The 24,881-nt window shown below is 36.6% G+C and overlaps 1 protein-coding gene across 1 annotated transcript in view; it reads right to left on the bottom strand.

Annotated features, from left to right (window-relative positions):
* Window positions 1–3,337: 3,337 nt before the first annotated feature.
* AGPS (alkylglycerone phosphate synthase) overlaps window positions 3,338–24,881 on the bottom strand; it is a 47,410-nt gene continuing 25,866 nt past the window's right edge. Inside the window, exons 10-20 of the mRNA XM_030277553.4 lie at window positions 23,921–24,029; window positions 23,369–23,496; window positions 20,711–20,762; window positions 18,425–18,501; window positions 17,169–17,281; window positions 15,562–15,631; window positions 14,565–14,626; window positions 12,691–12,780; window positions 12,192–12,291; window positions 10,443–10,500; window positions 3,338–3,633 (exon numbers count right to left, since the gene is read on the bottom strand). Coding sequence (XP_030133413.3) covers window positions 3,512–3,633; window positions 10,443–10,500; window positions 12,192–12,291; window positions 12,691–12,780; window positions 14,565–14,626; window positions 15,562–15,631; window positions 17,169–17,281; window positions 18,425–18,501; window positions 20,711–20,762; window positions 23,369–23,496; window positions 23,921–24,029 — 981 coding nt within the window. The 3' untranslated portion in view covers window positions 3,338–3,511. The remainder of the gene's footprint in view (window positions 3,634–10,442; window positions 10,501–12,191; window positions 12,292–12,690; window positions 12,781–14,564; window positions 14,627–15,561; window positions 15,632–17,168; window positions 17,282–18,424; window positions 18,502–20,710; window positions 20,763–23,368; window positions 23,497–23,920; window positions 24,030–24,881) is intronic.

Below are 24,881 nucleotides of genomic sequence, written 5' to 3'. Positions count from 1 at the left end.
TAAAATGAGGTCGGCTTCTGTATTATATTGTAAGAGTTTTCAAAGAGTAACTGGACATGTTCCCATCCTGCTCTCACCAAAGAGGTGAAATTCTGAAGCAAATAGCCTGGTGATGTTTCACCCTTCCTTTCATGAAATTCTCTCTTTCCTGTTGTGTTTTACCTGAGGCACAAAAGCAGAGCTCCTATTAGCATACATTTGTAAATTCAGTCTGCTCTCTCCCAGCACGTGCCAAAGCTTTCCTAATAGTTTTCCTTAGGTAAGAGTTCATCACCAATTAATATGACAAGTTAGTAGAACATATTTGTTTAGTTTCATCACAAAAAACACATACTGGTTTAGGCTGATTTTCTTTTTATTAATAATATAAGGTTCTGTAATCTCTTAACATTACAACTGAAGCTTTACAGTTAATCTCACACTAAAATGACAAACACTGTTTGGCTTTAGTTTCAGAAAATTAAATTACAACCTTGATAAACATACATTTCCAAGACTGAGAAGCAATTTGTGTTTTCTGGATTTCAGTGCTAATGTATCCCTGCCTTTGAAATTGGTTTCAGTTAATTAACATTGCTACAGAAGAACTATTTGGCCTGGCCTCTGTTCACAGCTGTAAGGCAAAGATGACATCTCTAACTTAACCATTATAATGTAAGTCAAATCAATACACATTTTTCTTTGACTGTAAGATTTAGATCTTGGCTCAGCTTTTAACAGATTTGCTTCTTTTCTCTCCAAACTTTTATAAAGATCTCTCTAATGTAAACATATTTTACAGTCAAGACACAGTCACTCTCTGTACCTTTCCTCCTTCAAAGGAAGCAGAAACTGTGTAACTGGAAGTCATAACAAGCTTAATTAAAACTGCTTGTAACTTATATATGGCCAAAATACTCAAGCAAATGCAAAAATTGTGTTATGCACCAGCACTTCTAATCTGCATGGATCAAACTCCATCTCTGAACAGGCTGCAGCTACAGGAAGGGAAGTCTGTAGAAAGAGAGCATACAGAAGGAAGAGTGGTGGAAGACTACAGTATTAGAGACAGTAAGATTTCATTTAAATGGTGAATGATCTCTATTGAGGTCTTCTGAACTTGCCTTACATTTTTTTCTATTTTCATTAGCAATGTGAAATTAAAAACAGTAATACATATGCTTTAACTGCAGTTTCAACTAAGCTCTGACCAGTTCATAAGATAGTATTTAGGAAGACAGCAATATTCATTACATTTGGAGTTGATTTTTTCCTCAGAGCTATCCAGTGACAGTGTTTTGAGACCCTTGTGGCCTGTTATTTCACCTTCCCATAGGACAATTGACATACAGTAAAATTCTTTACTGCACTTTAAATCACTTCAGAAGTCAGTGGCTATTTAAAGATTAGAGAGTGTAAGGAGTTTTTACCCCTGTACTTACAATACAAAAAAGGATGAGGAAACCATAGTCATAAAATTAAAAAATTGGAAGGATGTTGCAGAGCTGTGTTGCACTGTAGTCAAAATAAGAGATCAGTGTTACTAAGCTATAACTACTTGTTCTACTCTGTGCTGTCATTCTGCAAAAAAGCTTCACATGCTTTCTTTCAAAATTAATTCTTCATAGGTACACAAACTTTCATTGAGGCACATGAACACACTTCATATTTACCAGCTCTTAGAAAAGTCTCCACTGGGGAGTGACACAAGTCATCAGCAAGAGGCCAGCGGTGGCCCCGGAGTCACCAACAGCAGCTGAGGTGAGGAATCCCTGCACGGCCACAGCCACTCCCCGAGACACCTCTGGGTACTTAAGGAACACTTAACCACAGTGCGAAGGCTCAGTTTCCTACAACAGACTACACCTACTGTTTTGGTTACTGCTGAAATACCAACTCTGGGGACAAGGAAAACCAATCGATTTATATACTGAAATGTTATGAAATAAAGACCATTCAAAATAAATTCAGCTGCATTAAAATATCACTTGAACACTCTGTCTTATGACCTGCAGATCATAAACAAGTTTTCTTTAATTACCTTGACTGCATGCAGTTTAAAGTCTTGGTTTGAGTGTCTATGTTCTTCAATCATTTGAACTGTAGCATTGAAATTAATCTTAGAACAAGTTCAGAGTTGTCCAATATACAGTATTTTTTCAAGCATTTTATATTCTTTTTGGTATGTTACTAAAACTGAAAGCTAACAGAGAGTATTCTAAAATAGTTTAAAAACAAAAATGCAATTTATAATTTTCTCCTCATTAAGGGCACTACCAATAAAAAAGGTGTCCAAACTGACGCTACAGAGCTGTGAAGTAGTTGACTAGACAGTGTCCTCAAAGGGATAGTCTGTATTTTTTCTACCTTATGCATATACATTAATTATCAAAAAGTTGGGTAATTTGCTTTAAGAAAGAACCCACCTTAAAAATGGATCATGAGTATTGACAAATATTTTGTTTATTTTACTGATTAAGATTCAAGTTTCAATGTAAAAATGCTAACTCTCACATGATACTGATCAAGAAAATATTTCATTTTCATTAAGTTCAATGGACAATTAAAACTGTGGCTACTTATGAAGTAAATAAATGATTCATAAAGGCCATAGGAAACTGTACAAAACTTAAATGGGAAATCTCACTTCCAGGAAATCAGTAGGTTGTCCATTTAAGCATTTTATTAAACTGTTGTGACTGTTTCAAAAGACAGTGCTGGGCAGTTTTATCTGAATAACTGAAAAAGATATTTTGCATCTGTGCAAAACAAACAACGGGAACAAAACCCATACACAATAGGACTGAAGTACAGATGAACACAAAATTTTGTTACAAACCTGTTTTCAACATACAGTGAGAAATGTCCATTGTACAAAATTTAGTGACTGACCTACAATTAATTTAAGATTATCCCAGCAATGCAAATACAACTCAGAACAGCTAAATTGTGTAAGATTTTCCAGTAGTACAAGTGAGAGACTACTGAATTTTTAGTAGTTTGACTATACTGTCTCTTTTGATGAAAGCCTATATTTGTACTCTAAGTATTTCCTGGTTACAAGTCACATACTTAATGCAGTACAGGGAGGTACTCCTTGGTGTTCTCTCATCTGTCTCTTAGCAGCTTTCCTTTAGCAAGAGGCTGGGCTGTGCAGCTGCTTCTGTAGAAAACACTGTTGTCAATCTTTGTCCTCCTTGTGGGGGATGCTTTAAGTAAGAAACATCTGGCAGTATCCAGCACTGAAAATACTGTCAGCTGTGCTGCCTAGCCCAACTTGGAAACCCAAATTTGCTTTTCCTGGTTAGTACTTTGTGCCCAGTAGATTGAAACATTGTTAAGTAAAAGTCCATAAACATTAACGGTGATGTTTACACTTTATTGGGGGAAGGGGGAAGAGAGTAGCAAAAATCAATGTAAGTTACTAGTCTTGAAAGTTTAGTCTATGTTATATTTGATTACTGGGATATCAATACAATGAAAGTGGAGGAATTTCAACAGTAATTTTTTAGTACATCATTTGTGCAGGGCTTTATAAAAGATTTTTGTTTCCAAAGATGTTATTGGGGTCCACATATTCTTTAACAGATCTCAGCATTCCCAAGCCAACATCAGAGATGCTGTCCTTCATCCAGCGCTTCCGCAATTTGCCTACTGGAAAAACAAAAACAAAGTGTTTCAATATATGGCAGGATTCTAGGAGCCAATCAATCTTGTGACTATGAATGAATAAACACTGTGTGATAAATGCTTTTATTCAAAAATGAGAAATGTTTTGCTTTATTTGATTTATTGAGCCCACCAGACTATCAAGCTCATTAAGCTCAGCATACTCCCAGAGGAAGACTGTGTTCCACACTGTCTACTTTCTTTAGAAATGATGAAATTTAGATGAAGCTTAGGCTGAAATCACATGTTCTATTAAGACAAGGAATCACTAGTAAGTTTTAAAAAGCCACAAACTAATTTTAAGTTGTAAACTGTAGAGAATACTAAAAAAGCAGAACCCCATATTTCTTGATTACTTTAAAGTGAAAACATAACTCAGTAATCAAACTTAAACCAGTATTGGTTGAAATAGCAAAAAAATATTTCTATGAAGAAGGCTTAATATTTCATTTAAAAACTTCTATGCTGGCTGGTAATTGCTCAATGCCATTACACAAGAGCTTTGTTTCACATGTAAAAATGGCTATTCACAACATGTACCAAATACAAACAACGCTGAAACAATCTTTAAAGAACTCATTTCACAAAATTCTCACAATAGTCCTGTTAAATGGCCGCGTGTTCACGTGCTAATTAACCAAATCATCAACTCTGATTAACAGATCATTCAAAACTGAGGACATTTTTTCCATTAAACACACTCTAGGATTAAACTTGCCAGCCTGAAACACAATCCATTTGTCAGTATGAAAAGACATAGTAAAGGTTTGAGAGACAGAAGCTTTAAGAGTATCTGAAGTTAAATTCAAGCCATCTTTTGTTCTCTGTTTCAGGGTAACCATCAAACTGTCATCAGAATAATAAATTACAGGGACACCTCTGGAGAACAGAGTATATTTGTTTATACCTCAAGGAATACGAGCCAGTCACAATGCCAACAGAAAAAGCAAATAATGCGAGACTGAATGAAATTTGCAGTTTGCTAGAAAATTACTATTAGCAGCATGTGTGTCAAGATCAAAGATCACAACTGAAGGACAAAAGAATTTGTCATGTGGTAGGAACCCTGGCTGTATTTTGCAGCCCTAGCTCAAGAAAGAATCTCCATCTGTGAATATACTGTCACTACAATGTGACTGTCTGAGCACACTGACGTGGTCAAATTTTATCTGTTAAAACTTTTAACACTACTACAAAAAACCTGAATTGTGGACGTGGCTTGACCATCCCCTCAAGTCACTCACACTGGCTCTTACACAAGCAGCAGCTGAAGAACAGTCATTACTATTCTCAACTGTTATCTGTAATATAGTTTCAGTGAATGTGTTCTGTGGTTATGGATGTAATTGTCCTGAAAAGACTGCAAACAACTGCTCCAACAAGATGGAGCACATTAGAATCACAGCAGGATGCCCAACAGCTAGCATGCCTGCTTCTTTTACACCTCCAGTAATAATGCAATTCCACAAGGAACTGAACTACTGTCTGAGCAGCACCAAACAGTCGTTGCATATTTAATGAAGTCGCTCACCAAGTGCTGGAAAACAGAAGGTGCTTGGAGTGCATCATTAGTTCTGTCAAAGTGATAATTTACACATCTATCTTGTCAAATTTTCTATGGTTTATACTTTTGCAATAATAAATCTAACACACATCTGATTAGTGAACTGGAAACAAAAAAAGCTATACTACAGTTACCAGCAGTCCTTCACAAACATGCTCAACAAAAAGATTTTAACCCCTTGGTAAGAGTGACGTTGATTCCCTGCTCCTACTGTTCATGTCAGTAAAACATACATGGAGTTTTCAACTACTCAAGTTTTCATATTAGAGCTAAAAAGCTTTGAAGCAACCTCTCCTAATTCTATGCTGGTCCATCAGATAAAATGGAAAACAGACAAAGAAGGAAAGGCTCTATGAAAATGAGAGTAGCGCTTAGAAAGGTCATTTAGATATTGTTTCACTTCAGGTTAGTGCTGTGCTATACATTTTCTGGTGCTTCTCCTTCACAGGACAACCCAAATGGCTTCAAGGATGAGAAGTGAAAAAGAGGAAGAAAATGCCATAATAGTTAAAGATGTTAGTATGAACATAAAAATAATTCTAAGTGACAAAGTTGCTTACCTCCACTCTAAGCCTAGCTAAAGAACAGCTTTGTGCTCAAGGAAGCCTTAATGTCCCAAAGATCTCAGTTAGGCCTGATCCTATCACAGACTACAAAAAACCAACTTCCTGCTTCTAGCCTAGAGAAAGTGTTTCAGTTTGAGCCCTATATGATGGCATTTATCTAGAACTGACAGGAGACAGTGCACAAAACCAGAATGTATACAAGCATCTACGACTTACAGGCCTTCAAGCACAGTATACTTTCCACAATTAAAAAATGTGATCAAAGTCACCTGATTCTATATACTACATCATAACATTATTAACAATATATTATATAACAACATATATGGCTCTGCTTAGTGGTGCCAAGCAAAAGTACAAGAGGCAACAGGCACAGGAAATTCCAACTAAGCATGAGGAATAATTTCTTTACTGTGCAGGTGCCCAAGGACTGGGAGAGATTGCCCAGAGAAAGCGTGCAGTCTCCCTCTGAAGGTATTCAAGAACCTTCTGGATGCAACCCTGTGCAATGATGCTCTAGGATGGCCCTGTCTGAGCAGGGAAATGGGATGAAATGACCCATCGTGGCCCCTTGCAACCTTACCCATTCTGTGATTCAGTGATCCTACGTATCCAATATGAGGTACAAGAGAATCAGTTTTCAGGTTTTACAGGTGGCAAGTAGCCTGTTCCTGAGCAGTCTAATACTGCCTTAAAACTTACACTGCTAGGAAGCCAGAAACCTCCAATCTGAACCTCAGTCTATTACACTGAGTACAAACCCCACAGCATGGCAGGGAGCCTACTTCTCACAAGGTACTTCAGATCAGAAAGCCAAGGAGCTTGTGCAGTAGCAACTCCAAAGACAGTCCAACTCCAACTTTATTTTTAGGTTTTTAATCTATCATTCTAGTCCACATATAAAGAAATATGTGAACTGGCTAAGTAGCTTTTCCCCAGCTCTGATACGTGCTGCTCCATGTTGGTTTCTCCATTGGAAAAGTTCATCTTTCAATTACCCGTTTTCACTTGCCTGTCTTTGAAAATGCATCTGGATGGCTACAAAAAGTCTGGCTGCTCAAAATGAAGTGAGCAAACAGCAGGCAGCAATTGGCTTTCTCACTTTTGGAATATGAAGTACCAGGCCACACATGAACAGTTCTGTAAGAAAAAATTTCATGTAGCTGACTGATTCCAGGAATTACTCTACAGCCATGCAGAACAGATTTATAGTACTGTGTGGTCCCAGTGGAAACAGGTTCTGATGGCACTGCACATGGCTCTGGACTTCCTCTGCTCCAGCCCTTTCAACTTGAAGGGACAGTAACTTCGTAACAACAGCTTTGCAAAAGGAGCAGCAGTGACAGGTCCTAAGAAGGATGAGGCTCATCCAGCTGTTGCTCTTCCTGAAGCTAGCTGTCCTTCCAGAGAGCAGCTCACTGCCCATATAGACTGCTTAACATGCTATTACTCTTCCAGGGAGAGCTCTGCAATACTGAGAAAGGTCAGTGCATTAATGTAAAACATGGCAGCACTGGAGTATATTGGAGCAGTGTACACCAAGTCTACTGCATAATTAACACTTACCACCACCATAACACTTTGCATATTTTCACTGGGTATCTTAACAGCTGAATTACTCTCAAATTCAGTGTTGATGAATCGGGAGGTCCTTTCCTTTTTTCTTTTTTTTTTTTTGAAAAGGCACTGAAGAGAACTATTCTATTAAGACTTTCAACAGATCAAGGAGGAAACTACAACTGTGTTATTGTATTATTTCACATGAGGTTACTCCATGTCTAACAAATGTATCAGTTTCAACTCATTCTAATGAGTACAGTAAACTCTACTATGCTTAACCTAAGGGTAGAAGATTTTCTCCCCTCTGTAGAAAAGAATGCGTTCAACTCCCCCTCATAGAAGAACTTTATAATTTCAGATTTTGTAGCTTGTCTGAGTTTACTTTGGTTTTTAGTGTTGTGGAACTTTTTTCTTATTTTTTATTTTCCTACATAAACTGTCATTGATACTATAGCTAAACCTATGCAGCATGGACTACCTGGTTAACCTTTATTCTAATCAGTTGTCTAGAAAATAGAAGAAAATTAGTTCTATTATGTTAAGTGGCTAAATGGGGCTATTTTCCTCAACCCCACAATCTGGTAATTGTTTCCTTAAGCAGCCAGTTGCAGTAACAGTCCCTCAAAGGGAAGCAATGTATCATTACTTTTTACACTGTTTAGTTTTACATGGGTCCTTAGCTTGGTGATATGAAAAGGATCAAGTCCAAATCCAACCTTCTCCCTTTCTAATGGTGAACCCCAAAGGGGTTATAATCATATTTATACACCAGACAGACCTACTGGTACCTCCTCAGGATGTGATTTCATGCATACAAAAAAAGGCATGTTTGATAAAAGAAAAATTCAAGTGTGACACATCATATGGGTGTTTTAAGGACTTGCCATAAATGATTAGAGTAACTATGTATCTGAACTTAAGCTTGTATCCACAAGAAACTGCCATTCCTAATGCTGCTTTTTAAATGCTAAGTTCCTAAACACTATCTGTGGCTCTCTAGCAATTATACGTGACTTTCAAATCAAAAGATACTCAGTACCTAGAAAAGAAGGCTCAAAGCTGTGCTTGAAGATGTGCAATGTCCCTTTCTGAGTACAGAACACAGTCAAGACAGGGTGACAACTATAATCGGGGGTGGGGGAAGGAGGAGTTATCCACAGTAAAGTCCTTCTCAAGCTACTCTTCATGAAGTTAAAAGTACCATGATTTCAGTTCTTACTGCGCACCTACATGCAGTTGACACTTCACTAGATGTAAAGTAATTTATATATTTACACAACTCAAACTGTCATATATGACCATTTCTTCACTCAAGGAGTATAAGAACATTGACTTAAGCAGGCTTTGTATTTCTTATAGCCTCAAGTCCCAGACTACATCTGTTTTCTTTGATACACAAACCCAGAGTTAAAATAGCTCCATTTATCACAGTGTGATTGTAGGCAGACAAATCAGCCTGTTTCCAGATAGTGAAAACAACTGTTATTAATCACAATTACAAGACAAACACCAAAGGAAATTGCACTAGTATTTTCTTTTACCCTACACAATAGACCAGTCAGTGCTAAGAGTTACAAGGCTTGAAGGTCAGTAAATAAAACTGACAAAATTAGGCTAATTTTCAGCACCACATCTACTAAGAAGAGGAAAAAATTAATCTTGAATATTGAACACATTGAACTGCCAGACAAAACCACTCAAAGTGGAAAATATATATCAGTATCAGAGGCAGTCATGCATACCACAGGAGCATACGAAGTCAAACAAACCCAGTTTTCATAGCTGTGGAGTCACAAGATTCAAGCATGCAAGGGTTTGAAAATGCTATATAATTATTTTTTTTCTTGTTCAACACATGTGGTAAGCAAGGTTTTATATGGTGAGGGCAAATACATCCAAATGTGTGACAAGCTCCAGCTGCATGTGAGTTGGATGAAATGCTAATCACAGTAAAACAGAGCTGCCACAGCAGGGAAAGCAGATGAGTACATCAAGGGGGTAATCCCACATCCAGTGTGTGAGAATTGACAGGTCCACTACAACACCATATTACACATTTAATCAGAGGACTGTAAGAGCATATCAAACAAAAACTACTGAAACCTTTTCACTCATGTTATTACCTACACATCCTGATACTGCTAAAGCAGAGTCTGTTTCAGTTTCCATCACAAAAGATGTCTGAAAACAGCCCTAGCTAAAAGTTTAAGTTCTCTTTAAGTTTAGGAAGTAACTGACATGTTTTAAAGCACAGCTTCTGCCCTTTCGTTTTTTTCCCTCACACAGAAATTTCAGAATTACAAATATTTTCTCTAGTTTTTTTAAAACCATTACACCTCTCATCTGTGACCAAGCAATGCCCCAAGAGAGTAGAGAGAAGACATGCATGAAGATTATCACTTGCAAAAAGGTAGTTGCACAAATCACACTGATGTCACAAGTCTTCCTGACATCCAAGGCTATATAGGACACATGCAATCCAATTAGACTATCCATGTATGTGGGAAAAGCAAATGCAAAGCATCAGGAATAGGAAGTATTGCTAATACATGACATTGGTTCTTAATATTAAAGCACAAAATACCTTGTGAAGATGCTAGTAACACAGGACAAGTAATCCCCAAACTCCAAGAGAGGAAACTAGGTAACTAGAACTTAGCACACAGCAGGCCAGTAAAGTCAACACTTACATAACACCAATTATACAACAAATGGTAGATTGCAACATAGTCCAGTTCAAAGTCACTGGCCCTTTTATTCAGACACTTCGCCTCAGTGCTCCAGAATTTGGGCGAACAGCATTCACAAAGCCACAAGGGACACAAAACTGTCTTAAAACTCTGAAAATCCCATCTGAAGTCTTTGTAACTGATATATATCTACACAAGAATCAGTAAAAGTTGTTTAAGACAAACTGATCACACTGAAAATAGTGAGAAGTTTCTAGAAAAAAATTCCAGGAGACCTCCCTCCCCCCTTGACCCTCCCCCAGGAATTTCAGTTAATGCCACAAAGTATTTTTCAGAATTCTACTACAAACTATTTTATGTACTTATGAATATTTAGCAGTATCAAAGAGACTAACATTAGACTGAGAACATTACCTCCATGGTGATGTGAAAGACTTCCTCCATTGGCAAGTATTTCTTCTCTAGCAGCCCTCTAAATTTGAAAGAGATGGTATTTATTCAACAGCAATTGCACAAGACTTTTGGATTTCATTAAATGCTTGCTATTGCACTCATACACACATGTGTATGAAAAGTTTCTGAAGTAATTAGGGCACATTATATTGATAAAAATTATAGTTCAAGCCTTCAGATAGACGTAAGTAAGAGTCTTCTAAATAAATATTAAAGCCTCAACATTTCAAATGGCATCTCTTGTAACAAATGTATTACTCAAGAATGGAATATTCTGGATCACTTTCCCCTAGACAAAACTTAAAATATCCAGTGGTTGGGATGCTCATTTGGAAGATGATTCAGTCTCAAAAAAGAAGTCTGAAAACAGGCTTCTCAGAGCGAGTCAAGATCCTTATTCAGATCAGAGTTCAACCCAGATCTCCAAGATCCTGGTTGAGGCAGCGAGGTACTTTACAAGAGACAACCCTTTCATGGGTGCAGTTTGTGGCAGAAAATTTAGTTTTTTATGTTAAGAACGTTCAAGTTGTAGAATCTTCTTTGCCGTTCACTTCTGAATAATTAAGAGAGCTTAGAAGGTGTAAAAAACAAAAGCTTTTCTAAGCCCAAGCACTATATTTTTTTTTCTAAAGAGTGTACTGTTGTAGGAATAACATATATAACTGCAGCTGTGCAGTTAAGAGGTTTTTTTTCGGATTGCCATAGAGTACATTTACTTGGTCAGCAAACTCACTTTGTTAGGTTAAATTTAGTCACTACAATGGAAAACGTGCATTCAGGTCATCACACAAACTAATTCCAATTAAAGTATTTTCTTGTTTTAAGTAAGTTTCATTAAATAAATACTCAAGTATTACATTCTTCAGTGCCCTATATGCAACAGCATGGAAGCCTCTGAACTTGTAGATAAAACTTTGCACCCACTTGCCAAATTCAAGAGAAATTTCTAATGAATAAGCATGAGAAGAATGATATCCCAATTATAAATACCATTTCTCTACAGTCCTATTAACAATTTTCTGGTGCTGAAATTTGAGCTAGGAACCTGAACACAGGACAAAAAGCAGTTTGGCCATAGTCCTTCCAAGAATTACATCTTGAAGGTAACAAAGATATTCCTTTCACCTAACTAGGTAAGTACAGTGTTTCATCAGCTGTAGTGTTACAGCAGAAGCACTGCAGAGCTGCTTGGCCCATGCTGAAGCAGCTTACAACTGGTCTAACAGACTGGGCTTACACCAATGGTTATCTCAGCCTAACAGTAATGGCATGAGACAATACCATTCCTTATTCTCTACATGCAGCACTATTAATAAGGTATGATCTTGACAGTTTTACCATGCATTTTACAGACTGAGTATTAAGCAGAAGAAGTGGTTTTGTAAATAATGGAACTAAAGAAGATTAATTTCCCATGGATTTGGGGTTTAAGGTTTGAAGCTTCTTCCATCCAAGAAACTCCAGGTCAAGCTCTTCTATACTTTAGTCAGAACTACTGATGTACTGATATCTAAAAGCTGCCACCTGGTAGCCTTTTCTCTACTTGATGGCCTATTAGCTTGTACCTCTTATTACTGATAATGATCAAAGCTTTACAAACATACTTTTAAGATATTTCCTGCAAACATCAGTAAGCTTGGCCAATAGGTTCAGAACAAAATACAGGTCATCAGCTTTTCCCCCTCTAACTATTGTTTCTTTATACATTACCTCAATTTGTTCATAGACATGAATAGGATCACTAATTCCTCTGTAGTTAAAGGCAAAGTAGAAGTAGACGCATGCACCTGCATCATAAGTCTGTGTCACCCTGTTGAAGAGAACTGCATTATACACAAAGCTTTATGATATTAAGCCAACCACTATGTGACATAATAAAACTCCTAAGATTCCTTCCTATCTTATTCAAAGAAACAGCATTTTTTAAATATTTCTTTATACTTTTTGCTCCTAATCCATGAGTGACTCAACGCTATGAGGTGCTTCAACTTTGAAAGTTGAAGCTCGTAAGTCATTACAATTGATTCTTGTCCATATAAGCAAGAATTTAAAACCTAAGAAAGAGCTACTAATCACTTGAACTCCCAATTCTTCCATGTAATCCACTTGCAGGTTCAAGAGGAAGGTCTGCTAGTATTTGTAATATCCTCACTAGATCTCTTACTGAACAAAGACTTAGAAAAAATATTTATATTATTGCGTGGCTTACCTACAGGTGGAAAGAGGAGCAAACTGAACACCCTTTTCTTTGCATTCTCGTACTATCCTTTCCTTTACATTTCTACAAAGGTCCAAAACCCTGTAACAAGAAACACATTAAAATAATATTTCAGTATGTGATTTTATACAGTTTCTAAAAAAAGAACTTCACAAACTTTTAAGAAAGCATAATGTAATACAATATAAGAGTACTTTCTAAAACCACTCTTAACTAGCTTAGACTTTGTTCTAGGAATAGTCCTCATCAAGACTCCACTGCTTTTTCTGCACTTCTCCTGAATAGGAAGTTTACTCTGAAACAGAGAACCTAAAAGCTCTTCTTCAAAGGAAGAGTTGTCAAAAATGTTCAAAAAAAAAAAAAAAAAATGATGTTGTTCTGTATGTCTTTACTTTCTTAGCAAAACAGCCTCAAAGTTTTGGCAAAGTAGTTAACAAATGCAGAAGAAATCCTGAGAACTCAAAGGTCTGGCACTGTACTAATACCATACCTTTGTGTTGCTGCAAGACCAAAACTGGAGATCTTTCAGCAGGGCACTACTCTGCCAACTTGAAACACTATAATTCTAACATGGCAGTGAGCTATTAGACTTCGTTAGAAGCCATATTTGCTCTGCCTTTTTTTTTTTTTTTAGGTTCTTATAGGGCATACCCAGGTGCAAACAAAGTGCTAAAGCAACCAAAATAAATCACTGTTTTTCAAATGACCATTTCTTCAGTTACACACTCTCCCACAAAGATCTGCAGAGCTATAATTCAGACTTTGATGTTTTACACAGATTTAGAACTACATTAAAGATTCACAGAACACAAGAGAATTTAATCATTTAGTGAATAAGAAAGCCAGATAAATATTTTATTCAAGTATCTGCTACCTGTAAGAACAAGTTAATCAGTTCATGGAAAGTTACATGATCCTTATGAATCGAAGTAGGAAAAAAGTTTTCAAAGCATTTGCTTTGGTGAGGACAATTTTAAATACTTTCTTAAGCAAAAATTCATTGTATTCTGATATGAGGAAGAGGCAAAAAAAATCGTGACAAAGAAGTTAGCATGCTTCAAAATCTATAAAGCTAAAGTAAAAGGAAGAGAACTTTCACTTTAAAATTGTCCTCAATTTTCTTCTACGCTCTTAGGACACTTTGCCAATTTTCATATAGGGGCTGGAATTTACCAGTGCTACTAAATTCAATAGCAAGGGTATAGGGTTGCCAACTTAAGTCATCAGACTTTGCATTGAATGTTGTAAAGCTTTGATTCAAATAACTTAAGGTCCTATTCAAGAGATTTCAGGCTTAGCAAATGGACCAGAGCATCCAAAATGATTTTGTATATTAAACTCTGTTGTGGTCAAATGTTTCTCAACCATAGCGAATAGATAAAATATCCTTAGGTGAAAGATCTCAATCCTGGGCAGAAGTTACTTTTTCAGTATTTCCCTACATTACTGGAAAAAGAAAAAAAAACTTTATTTAAATATACTTGATTGTTTTAATCTTCACTACAGACTAATCCCTTTGAAATACACTGCTGATCCCACACACACGGCTGCTCATCCTCCACTGCAATTACTGTCACCAATGTCCTGCCTCCTAAACAGGGAAACTTCAAATCCTAAATTTGTTACAGTAAGCTAACTTAAGAGGAAATATTGCTGAATGCTTGATACACTGCATTTACAAAATTCTGATATGTAATTTCTCAGCAACTTTAGCAAGAACACACAGCTGGCAAGACTCAAGGTCTGTCAGGTTGCATCCAGTACATGTAAGGCCTAAAAGAAGCATCCTCATAAGCAAACATGAGTTAGGAACAATTTGAATTAAATCAAGTTTTAAGAAATTCTGAAGAGTAATCAGAGCTTACCTATCCCAAGGAACAGATGTCTCAAATGATTCTCCTATTACATAATAATCCAGGCCTAGGTCCTAATAAAAAGAGTAAGGAAATTATCAGTAACATTCAACATCAGCATCTGGGATTCCAGTGTATGCTACACAGTGATCAGGTGAACAACCTTTTAGTATGCAGAAGAACAGACATTCTAATTTAGCAAAAACACCCATATGTCCCAGTGACATAAGTTTATTATTAATAGGGAAACAGGGAAGCTCTTAAAAGACAAAGATGACAAACATTTTGATGTCATGGCTACAGTGAGATAATTTGTCAGACTGCCAGTATGTCTACACTAATCAAATATTTTTATCACTATAGTGATAGAAAGAGTTTCACTGTGCTCATCAGTATAATACCTAGTAAAAATATTTTTTTGCAATGTAGTCACTGCCTAGATAGAAAAGAGACAAACATCTTCCCATCTTACACACAACCTGCTGAAATAAAGAGAGATTCAGTAATTTGTCCCCAACAAATCACTCAGGATGTGCATATTATTCTGAAAAATAAAAAAGTCTCCAACAGTAAGACTAAAATGCGTAAGAACTGCTGCAGCAGTTTAGACTAAAAGTCTCTTATGCTGGAACTCTGATTTAAACCAGTCATAAGCAGATTGCCAAAGAAGAGTAAAAATGCAAGTGAGCACATGAGTATTTCAAGTACACTCCAAGCCTCCGATTTCATTCACCCTGTGGACTCTTCAATCTAATCTCCCTACCCTTTAAAAGAAGGTATTTTCTTGACAAGCATATAAATTCATGTCCATATGGTGTTCTGCAGATGAAATTCCATGAAAAATCACTGCTCAGAAACTGAAGTGATACAACCTCTGGGAGGAATCTGAGATACCATCCAAGGCAGCCTGCCCTCAGGTTTCAGAGAAAGCATCTTCAAAGAAACACCTCTATGTTTTGTTACATTAATTAACAGAAGTTGCAGCAGACAGAGACAAAAGCTGACCTACCCGGAGGTAAGCGATGACAAATGTCAGCATGTATCCTCTCTGTCCATTATCTTCCCCTGCTGCCAAGCCACTGCAATTTACAAGAATTTAATTAATTTTCCACCAAATTAGTCACCAGTTTACAAAAATATTTATAAAATAACTTTGATTATTAAACATATGTGCAAGTTTAGCTGCCTAGGCTGTGTTAAAATAGTTGTTAGTAGTGAGGTCTCTTCACTAGAAATCAGAAGATACTTCAGACCAGACCTTTATTCATTTCTCTTTTCATTCTATAACCTGGAGATGAACTTTACAAAATATTAGATGTAATCTTGGAAAACAGTCTTCAAAAGTCACAAAAGAGTGGAGAAACACAAGCAGTCACAATATATCCTGGATATTAATTTATAGGAACATGGGTAATTACATTTCTAAGCAGGTTGAATTTGTGTACTTTTATGTGCACAAGTCATGAGACCCCAAAACTTAAGATCCCCAAAGCATAAGAGATCTGAATGAAATAAAAAAAAGACACAAAGGTTATAGCACTAAAGAAAAAGGAAATCCTTGCTTTCACTAGTCTAGCAAAGATTATTATGAAAGCAATTGTTTTTAACTATTGGTTTCTAAGGACAAGAAAGTGCTATGCATCTGGAATCAGTCTCCCTACAAGCTCCCATAAATCTGAGAGAGAGGTGGGTGTGGGTGCGAAATCAGACACCCTGAAGAAGTGTAGAATTGAAGTATTTTATACTATAAAGCCATTGAAAGGTTTAGCGTTTTAAACCAGGTTAAACTATGGAAGACTTCACTAATAGCCCTAATCAAGCAGCACAGACAGCACCATCTTCTAATGGCTCTAACACAGACAAGTTTCCCCCCTTACCAATACACTAGCATCTTGAAAGACCAAAATACAAAAGGATTCACAGTTGAAGTAACAGAACAAAAGCACAATAAAAGCACAAAATTCAGAAATTATAGCCTTGAGATGGATAAAACAACACTTATTTGTATATTTGAAAAGCTGAGACTGATATTAGCAATAACAGTATATTCTTGACAAATCACAATTTTAATGATGGTTTTAATCAATCCCACTTAATCAAGGCAGAAGGAAAGAAACTGCTTGATGATTATTCAGCCTGACACTTCAATGAGTGTTTTCTGTCCCTTTGTTGGACAGAATATCACTGCACTCTTTCAACTAAACAAGTTTCTTGTACTTATATACTCACATGAATTCTGCAAAAATGTAATATCACCCTTATAATTTTTTCTCCCTTTATGTAGTCAAAATATAGAGTCTAGGAATGCAAAACAAGCTGCTTCCATGCCTGTAAGCAATTAAAAGGGCTTGTTCCCATTTTGATAACATTCATTCTATATTTAGCAAATATTTTTCTGCAATACACAGCTGAAGTTTTTCAGTAAAGTTACCTACTAATTAGTACAAGCCATACGTATCAAAGGGAACATTCAGTAGCTAATTGACTGCTGCCACTTCAAACTATTAAACTGAGAACAAATCCATACAGTAACCTCTATAAAAATATGGTAGTCCAATTTTTTCCTGGACAGTCCATTCCCAGCTTCACATTGAAAATGTTCTTTGAAAAGCATACCCAAACTTGGTGGCAATATCATAGACTTGCTTCTCATGCTGAAGAACCTTCTCTCTGTCACCCTCGAAGAGCAAGGTAGCTACACACAGTATGTTGGGATCAAATCCTTTAAACTGCAAAGAGAGACAAACTTGCCATTAGTCATTGTCTATGTGGCAGAATACAGGTTTTTAGGTTTCTACTTTTCAAATACATAGCATATGCCCTGGTCAGAGAGTGTTGCTGCAATTAAGAGGAATGATTGGGAAGAAAGTCCTTCAAAATTTACTCCCAAAACACTTAAGTTTTTCCTTGACAGGATAAATCAATGGAAATAACAAATTATCTGTCACCTCCTTCCTCCTGTTAAGAAACAGGATAGGCACAACCTATGCAATAGAAAAAAACTTAAATGCTTTGAGCAATAGAGATATATTTATATTCTATCAATTATCCCTATCAGCTATAAAAGCAGGAAGAAAACTATAATCATCATGAATGTGGAGGGAAGGAAAATTTTTTTGGCTATCTCTATACAGAATATGTATTCCCTAACAAAAGAAGTCTCAGACACATGGTATTTCCCACTTCAATAATCCAAGAAAAAGCAGCAGAACCAGCACAGGTCACTGTTTTCCAGAAGTACACCCACTGCTGGAAAATAATGAAATTTTCCATGTTTGAATAGCCATATTTGCAGTAACTCTCTAGTTAGGTAATTTGGAGGAAAAAAATCAGTAAGATAAAATATTTAATACAAAAGCCTAGGTGACATCATTTTAGCACCAAATCATTGTAGGTTAAAAATGAACGAATTCCAGAAAGACAAAAAAAACAATTTATATGGGTAAATGTGCCAAATATCTTGAGGATCTTGTAAAATTCTAGTTCATTGTAATAACAAGATAGATCATGCCTTGCAAAAATCTAGGAAGATGAAAATATAGTAGAGTGTGAGCCTCAGTCCATCAATATTCACTGATTATCACTGGTCTGCAAGCTGGATAAACTGGTTCCAGTCTTCCCCTGTCACCAAGTTACTGTTACACAAAGCACATTAATCTCTTATACAGGTATCACCAGTGACAACAGCTCTCTTGGAATAACTCCTCAAACACAATCTCATTTGAATTAAACCACCTTTAGAACCTCAGCTTCTTACACCATAGTATCAGTTACACTCAAACTCAGCTGCATTAGAAGCAATTTACCAAAAAATCTTCAATTTGATGAATAGCATACAAAATTCAAATCAATATTAAAAACCCCAAAATTACCTTCGTGATGTAGAACTTTTTCAATCCATCCAAAAACGATGTAAAAATGGAAGCAACTTGTGGTTTAAGAGCATGACCTTTGGCAAAAAGCAGAAAAAGACATATTAAGGCAAAGCGTGCTCTTAAGATTCTTATTTCAAGGGGCAAATAAAAAATAGCTTGGTAGTCAAAATTACTAGAATTGCTCACAGCACTTTGATTATCAAAATTAAAGAGAATTCTCTCTACTCATTTAGAACATGATTTAGGAAAAGGTTTCATTAATTTTTTGAAGACGTATGTACAACTGTGCACAAACATTTGACACTTCAATTAAGGCTGCCTTAGTTTAGATTTCATAAGCCTTTGGCATGTGGAAAATTTTTAAGAGAGTGCTTTATTAGTTTTTACACCACAAAACTAAGCAAAAATTAGTAACTTCTTTAAAGTTACACCAAAACCACTGAAACAAACAGCCAAAAATGGTGAAAGTTAGGAGTTAGGCATTTTTTTCCTTAACAATTATATCAGTTGTGTGAAGTTTTCTACATAAAGCTAGTTATTGCTTCCTTAATGACAAACGGTGAACTAAAATTACCAGGATATATAAATGGTGTCTTGGAGCCTGTGAAATTAACATTTCTGCCTCAGGACTGGGTTTAATTGAGATGAAAGTCTTTTACTGTTTGTTCCATTGTTTTCAGTCACAAACAACTTCTGAACTCTCATTACCGCTTCACTTTAGCAGCCTGGCATCTGGCCTACATGCTGTGAGCCCAATTCATAAAAAGCTATGCACCATTTACATGACACTTCCTTCTAAAATACTTCACAAAGCATTTCCTCCAGAATAACACATGAACTTCAACAACTGACTGCTCCTCTTTCCTCTTAAGCAAAGAGGGAGTCTCTCAGCAGATACAAAGCCCAAGAAGGACACCAACAACAGACTTCAGTAAGCACAGAGAAATCACGAAAAGACAAGAATTTATTAAACCACAATCTAAAGAATTACTTAGTTATTACAAGAAAAAATCAATATTGATACACCTGAAACTATGTGTACAGCTTGCAATTGGTGAAATTGTGCTTCCCAAATAAAAAAGAAATGCACCTGCTCCTGTTGGGCATGTCCGAGCAGAACAGTGTAACAAAAAAGAGTGAGCAAAGCAAGCAGCAAGGCTTGCTGGGCCTCTCAGCTCTTACAAATCACAACTTCCTTGGTTTGAAAAATGAAGTTCAGCTTTCTCAACACCACTATATTAATGTCATTTGAAGCTGAGATTCATCACTGAGGCTTCTGTGCACAAGATGTTTCAGAAATTCTGACTTGTTGAAGTATCATAGTATAGGTTTTCAAGGTCAGGCACACTTCCCATTTTCATCTTCTGGGTACAATCAAAATAGCAAGGTCTCAGCAAGTTCTGCAAGCTATTCACTTTTGGGTCATGGAACTTAAGAGCCTCCATGAGTGTGTCTTGAGCTAGAACATATCTTCTACCAAATTTGCTAGAGTTTAAAATGACAGCTTTCCCTAAAAATTGCTGAGAAATGATTGTTCTGTATATTTGACATTGTCCTATTTAGGTGTTTGAAGTAGTTGAAATTTTACTAAATCTTTTGTCTTTAGGAGTCTTCTGGTAGCTTCACTGACTTTCAATACTTAAAGCCTAACAGCTTAGATGTACTTGCACACAGTTACAGCATTTACAACACCTGATCTTTTTCTGAAAACAGACAGATAACTTTGGACAAATATATCAGTACCTCTCTCCCAATCAAACATGATGATATCAGAATATTTTTTTAAAACCTACAAATTCTAAGGAATCTGTGAGATGCTTTCATGAAATCTAAAGGAACAAACCCACTTACCTTGAAAATAAGGTGCTGGCATTCTGATTTTTTTTCATAGCCTACTGCTCATTAATACTCTTAGGAAGAAAATGTTTCAAGTACTACATTTTAAAACTAGAATCTCTACTCCTTTACAGCAAAAGAGAGGAAATAATTCCAGAATTTCAATCTCACCAATAGACTAAATGTCAAGAAAGGAAACAGCAGAAAACCCATCTCATTTATAGGCAGAGCATGGCCCTTTACTGACTCAAGCAGCTGACAGTGTTTCCTCAGAGACAAAGACAGGCTTCTGTTTCGAAACTCATGTTCGGCACTATCTGGAGTTTGAACTCTGGGTTTGCTACCCTCTGTCTAGATTTGAGCAAAAGAATTACTACCCAAAATAGCCCTAAGCTACTAAAAAGCCCTTTGAAACAGATGATACTCCATGATGATCTACATACTTACCAAACTGAAACTGTGCATTGTCAACAAGGCGAATTGATGCAGGAGCACATCTCTTGGAGGCAAAGTTAGAGGAGTAAGAGGAAGGAAGAATTAAAAAGATTATGTACATAGTTGGTTTTAAAATTCATTACAATCAAATTTTCATTTCAAAATAGCATGTAAGAAAGCAAACTTTGATACCAGAGACCTCTGGCCATCACCATCATTGAAAGAGGGTGACTATAAGCTTGTTTTCACCAGAATAGCAACATCTACTAGGTATGTCTAGATATAATGCATTGAGAATTTTCAGTTTAACCTCAAGCCAACATTATAATAGTGCAAAAACATCGATTTTCACATTTTCAGTGTTTTTATAAAATGGCATATGCACTAAAGATAGTACACTTGTTTAGCACATCAAGCTTATCTTTCTGTGTAATCAGAGATACACACATACTAAAAATTAATTGAAAAAGTTTCACTGTTGAAGGTCACCTTGGCATGCAGCTGAGCACTACACAGCTGCTCACTCAGCCCCCTCCCCAGTGGGATGGGGAAGAAAAATCAGAAGGGCAAAAGCTGAAAAACCCATGGATTGAGATGAAGACAGCTTGGTAAGCAAAGTGGAGGAAAAAAACCCACAAAAGCACAATTCACAAAGCAATCAGTTACCATCAGCTGACCAATATGCAGCCAGTCTTCAAGCAATGGCACCCCTATGAAACACCCCCCCTCTATTTTACTTATGAACATGATTTTATATAGCATCTGCCTTTAGTCAATTTGGGTCAGTTGTCCCAGCTGTGTACCCTCCCAGCCCCTTATCTGCTCCCAACACACTTGGTGGTGGGAAGAAACAGAAGGGAGAAACAGAAAAAGCCTTGACACTGTGTACACATTGTTTAGCAATAACTAAAACACTGGTGTGTTAACACTCTTTTGGTTACAAGTACAAAAGCTAACACCACACATGCTGCTATGAAAAAAGGTGACTTCATCCTGGCTAGACCTGTTATATTCATGCTCTACTGTCAGAGTGCAATCAAAATCTGTACTTGAGTCTAATCTAGATTCTGCACTGTACAGGAATCTGAAAAACTGTAAGAACAGCTGTCTTCACTTAGGTAAGTCTCTGGACATATCTATGCCTACATCATATACTTGCTGATGGCCCTATCCAGTCATACTGAAATGTACGGCCAGAGGAATATAACAAAGTCTGAATTTTAGGCTAGTCATCATCTAATCACATGGATATGGAAGTACTGCTCTTTCACTTCATTTGACATGTTCATTCCTCACAGTATCATTAGTAAGCATTTGGACACAAGAGGAAGAAAGAACATGAAGATCTAAGGGAGCTCACCAGGCAGGCTGACAGAGCGGTTTTAAATGAGACCAACCAACCCAAAACCTACAGGCTGATTATTCTTACATTAAAGTGGACAGATACATAAAAGAGCTTTTCAGACAGTAATCACTGTAATTCCTACTCAGATTGATGTGAGGGGCAACAGAAGAGAATAAGTAGTTCAGGCTTAAGGAAGCAGAGAAACAGCAGCAGCAAAAGAAGCTTAGAAATGGAGCAACATTAAGTGGCAAATAGTGCCTCTTTTTTCCCCTCTAACTGAGCCCATAGACAGGAAAACATATGAGCTCCTTAACTGGTTTTAAATGTTGATCAGCCATACGATCAAGCATTCCCAAAAAGTCTGCCTAGGTACCTTTAAAAAGAAGGACAAGCACTAGCAGTAGAAGCATGACAGAAAAACTGGCAAGTGCTGCTTACTAGCATATACATGTCATTCACATACCAGTCTGAACATCTGGCTTGGAACATTAAGCCATTAATTTAGACCAATCACTAGAAAAAATGTAAAGCTGTGTTTAGTTTGGCATTAATTAAAACATTTCTGAAATTATTTCCCCAATTCAGGACACATTCTACCATTCATATATATAATTTGGTATGGTTTGCACAGAGCAGAGAAAAGTTAGTTAGTAGAGAAAGAGGCTAGCCAGAATAAGATTTTTTTGAATGCACAGTCTTGAGGAAAAGTACTATGGAACTTTTGATATTTAAGTACTTCACTATCTGAAACAATCTGCCTGCACTATTCTCTATTTAAATACTACATTGTAAGTACAATTTCACTTGGAAATATCCATCTCATCTGCCCATGTCACTGTGCTCCAGGCAGTGATTTCTAAATACAGGCAATATCCTTCCATTGCATTCCTTTTGCTCCTTTACCACTTCAAAGCTATGAATTCAACTGCCTTTTATATGTATGCTGCAACTCAATTCCTTTAAACACTGGTCCATTTTACATAATCATAATTAATCTGAGGGTAAAATTCGCAGCTGAAGGAGATACAAAGCCGAATTTTTCAGGCTGCAATATAAAAATAACTCCCACTGAAACAAGCCATTAAAAGGTTTGTCCACGATTTGGCCCAGAATACCAAGCAAAGTCATAACATGCTCAGTCCTCAACTGAGTAATTTCCAAAATCCTCATGGGCCATAACCTGCATTTCATGGACCATACACACTTAGGGGATTCCTACCTCAAATTCCTGGTTATCCACTGCCAGAAATACTGAAGCATCAATACACCCCTACTGCTAGAATCCATAAGTCCTTGAGTGAAGTCAACATCCAGCTCTTCCTTACCTGCTTTGCCACTTCCCTCAAGCAGGCCACCCCTCGCTCAAAGTTGGGGAAGACCACAGAGCCGTACTTCTGGTATTCAGGGACTGGGCGAATCTTTATCGTAACTTCAGTAACCACGCCGAGGGTTCCTTCAGAAGAGGAGAAAAACTGAGCAAAATGTTCCAAGATGAACTGCTTGCAAGCTACCCAACTTAACATTTACCAGAATGCTCTAATTTAACATAAATCAGACATCACAAAAGTTCAGTTTGCAATAGCAGGTTATTTATTCCTTACTTTTTACATGGTGAATTCTCACAATATATTCTCTAAACCATGCTCTTTATTACTAGATTTGTAGGCTGACTCCACAGATCCCTTTAAAGCAGTATTAAAAACTGCAACTTCCCAGTCCTAATTAAGGTCTCAATGTTTTATTCTAACACAAGCAATTCATGCGTGCACAATGCCGCCCATTAACACACTGGAAGTTACAGCATTAAAGATGCTCAAATAATCAAGCATTATGGAAACTGAATTAAGATGCAGTATTTGAAATTACTTTGCTTATACCTTCAGATCCCATAATGAAGTGATGGATATCAGGTCCTGTTGACATGCGAGGTACTTGACAGTTTTTTTCTACTATTCCTCTAGGAGTTACCATTTTTATATGAACCACCTGTTTAAACAAAGTGTAATGTCTATCAATACTAGCATTAAACACAGATTTTTATTTTATTTTTTTTCCACAAAACATATTAAGTTTGATATAGCTTGGCTTTATAGGTTTTAGACATTCTGTAGGCAACCCCAAGAACCTGAGAACTGTTACCAACCATTATTTTGACACAGCATGGTTTCTTCACACAACAGTTTCCATTCTATGACAAATTATACAAACTGGTGGCTACATCCAGGCATTACCAGTTAAAACTGTTTTGCTTCTCAGTGTAGAACTCCACAGATAGAACTTTATATACACCAAGATTTTAATCCAGAATATACATCGTACTACAGAGGAAAAAAGTAAGGGCTTAAATTTTGCTTAAGTTTTGCTTTAGAACTGCTGCTTGATAAAGCTACTATAATTCAGTTGTTGATTGCTACAGAAATATTTCAATTAGGAGGAAAGACAGAAGTAGTGAAATACTTTGTGAAATAGATTGTCAATATAAAACCTACCATAAGACTGACACATGTAGGGCTAGAAGGTTGCTTTTTAAAAAATATTTTCAATGTTACTGTTTCCAGCTTCATTCAGGCACATGTAATAGAGCCTACATGTGAATTTTTTTAATCCTCTATTCAATTCAATCCTCTATTTTCTACCAAGGAAGGGTAGAATTTCAGCTTTGCTTTAGTGATGCCTTTAAATTAAGCAAAATTACTGAATTTCAGCTAATGGCTTTAAAACTTTCAAGCACAGGTAGTTAAGTAATTTTCACTATGTGCAATTTATGAACTGTTGATTCTGCAGTAAGTGGATTTTAGGCAGCTTATATAACATACTGTTTCATGATACAAAATTCCT

This window comes from Taeniopygia guttata, chromosome 7 (genome assembly GCF_048771995.1).
Source record: "Taeniopygia guttata chromosome 7, bTaeGut7.mat, whole genome shotgun sequence".
NCBI classification, from domain to species: Eukaryota; Metazoa; Chordata; class Aves; order Passeriformes; family Estrildidae; genus Taeniopygia; species Taeniopygia guttata.
The sequence above is the reverse complement of the archived record's forward strand: the minus strand, read 5'-3'. Positions and strand labels throughout refer to the sequence as shown.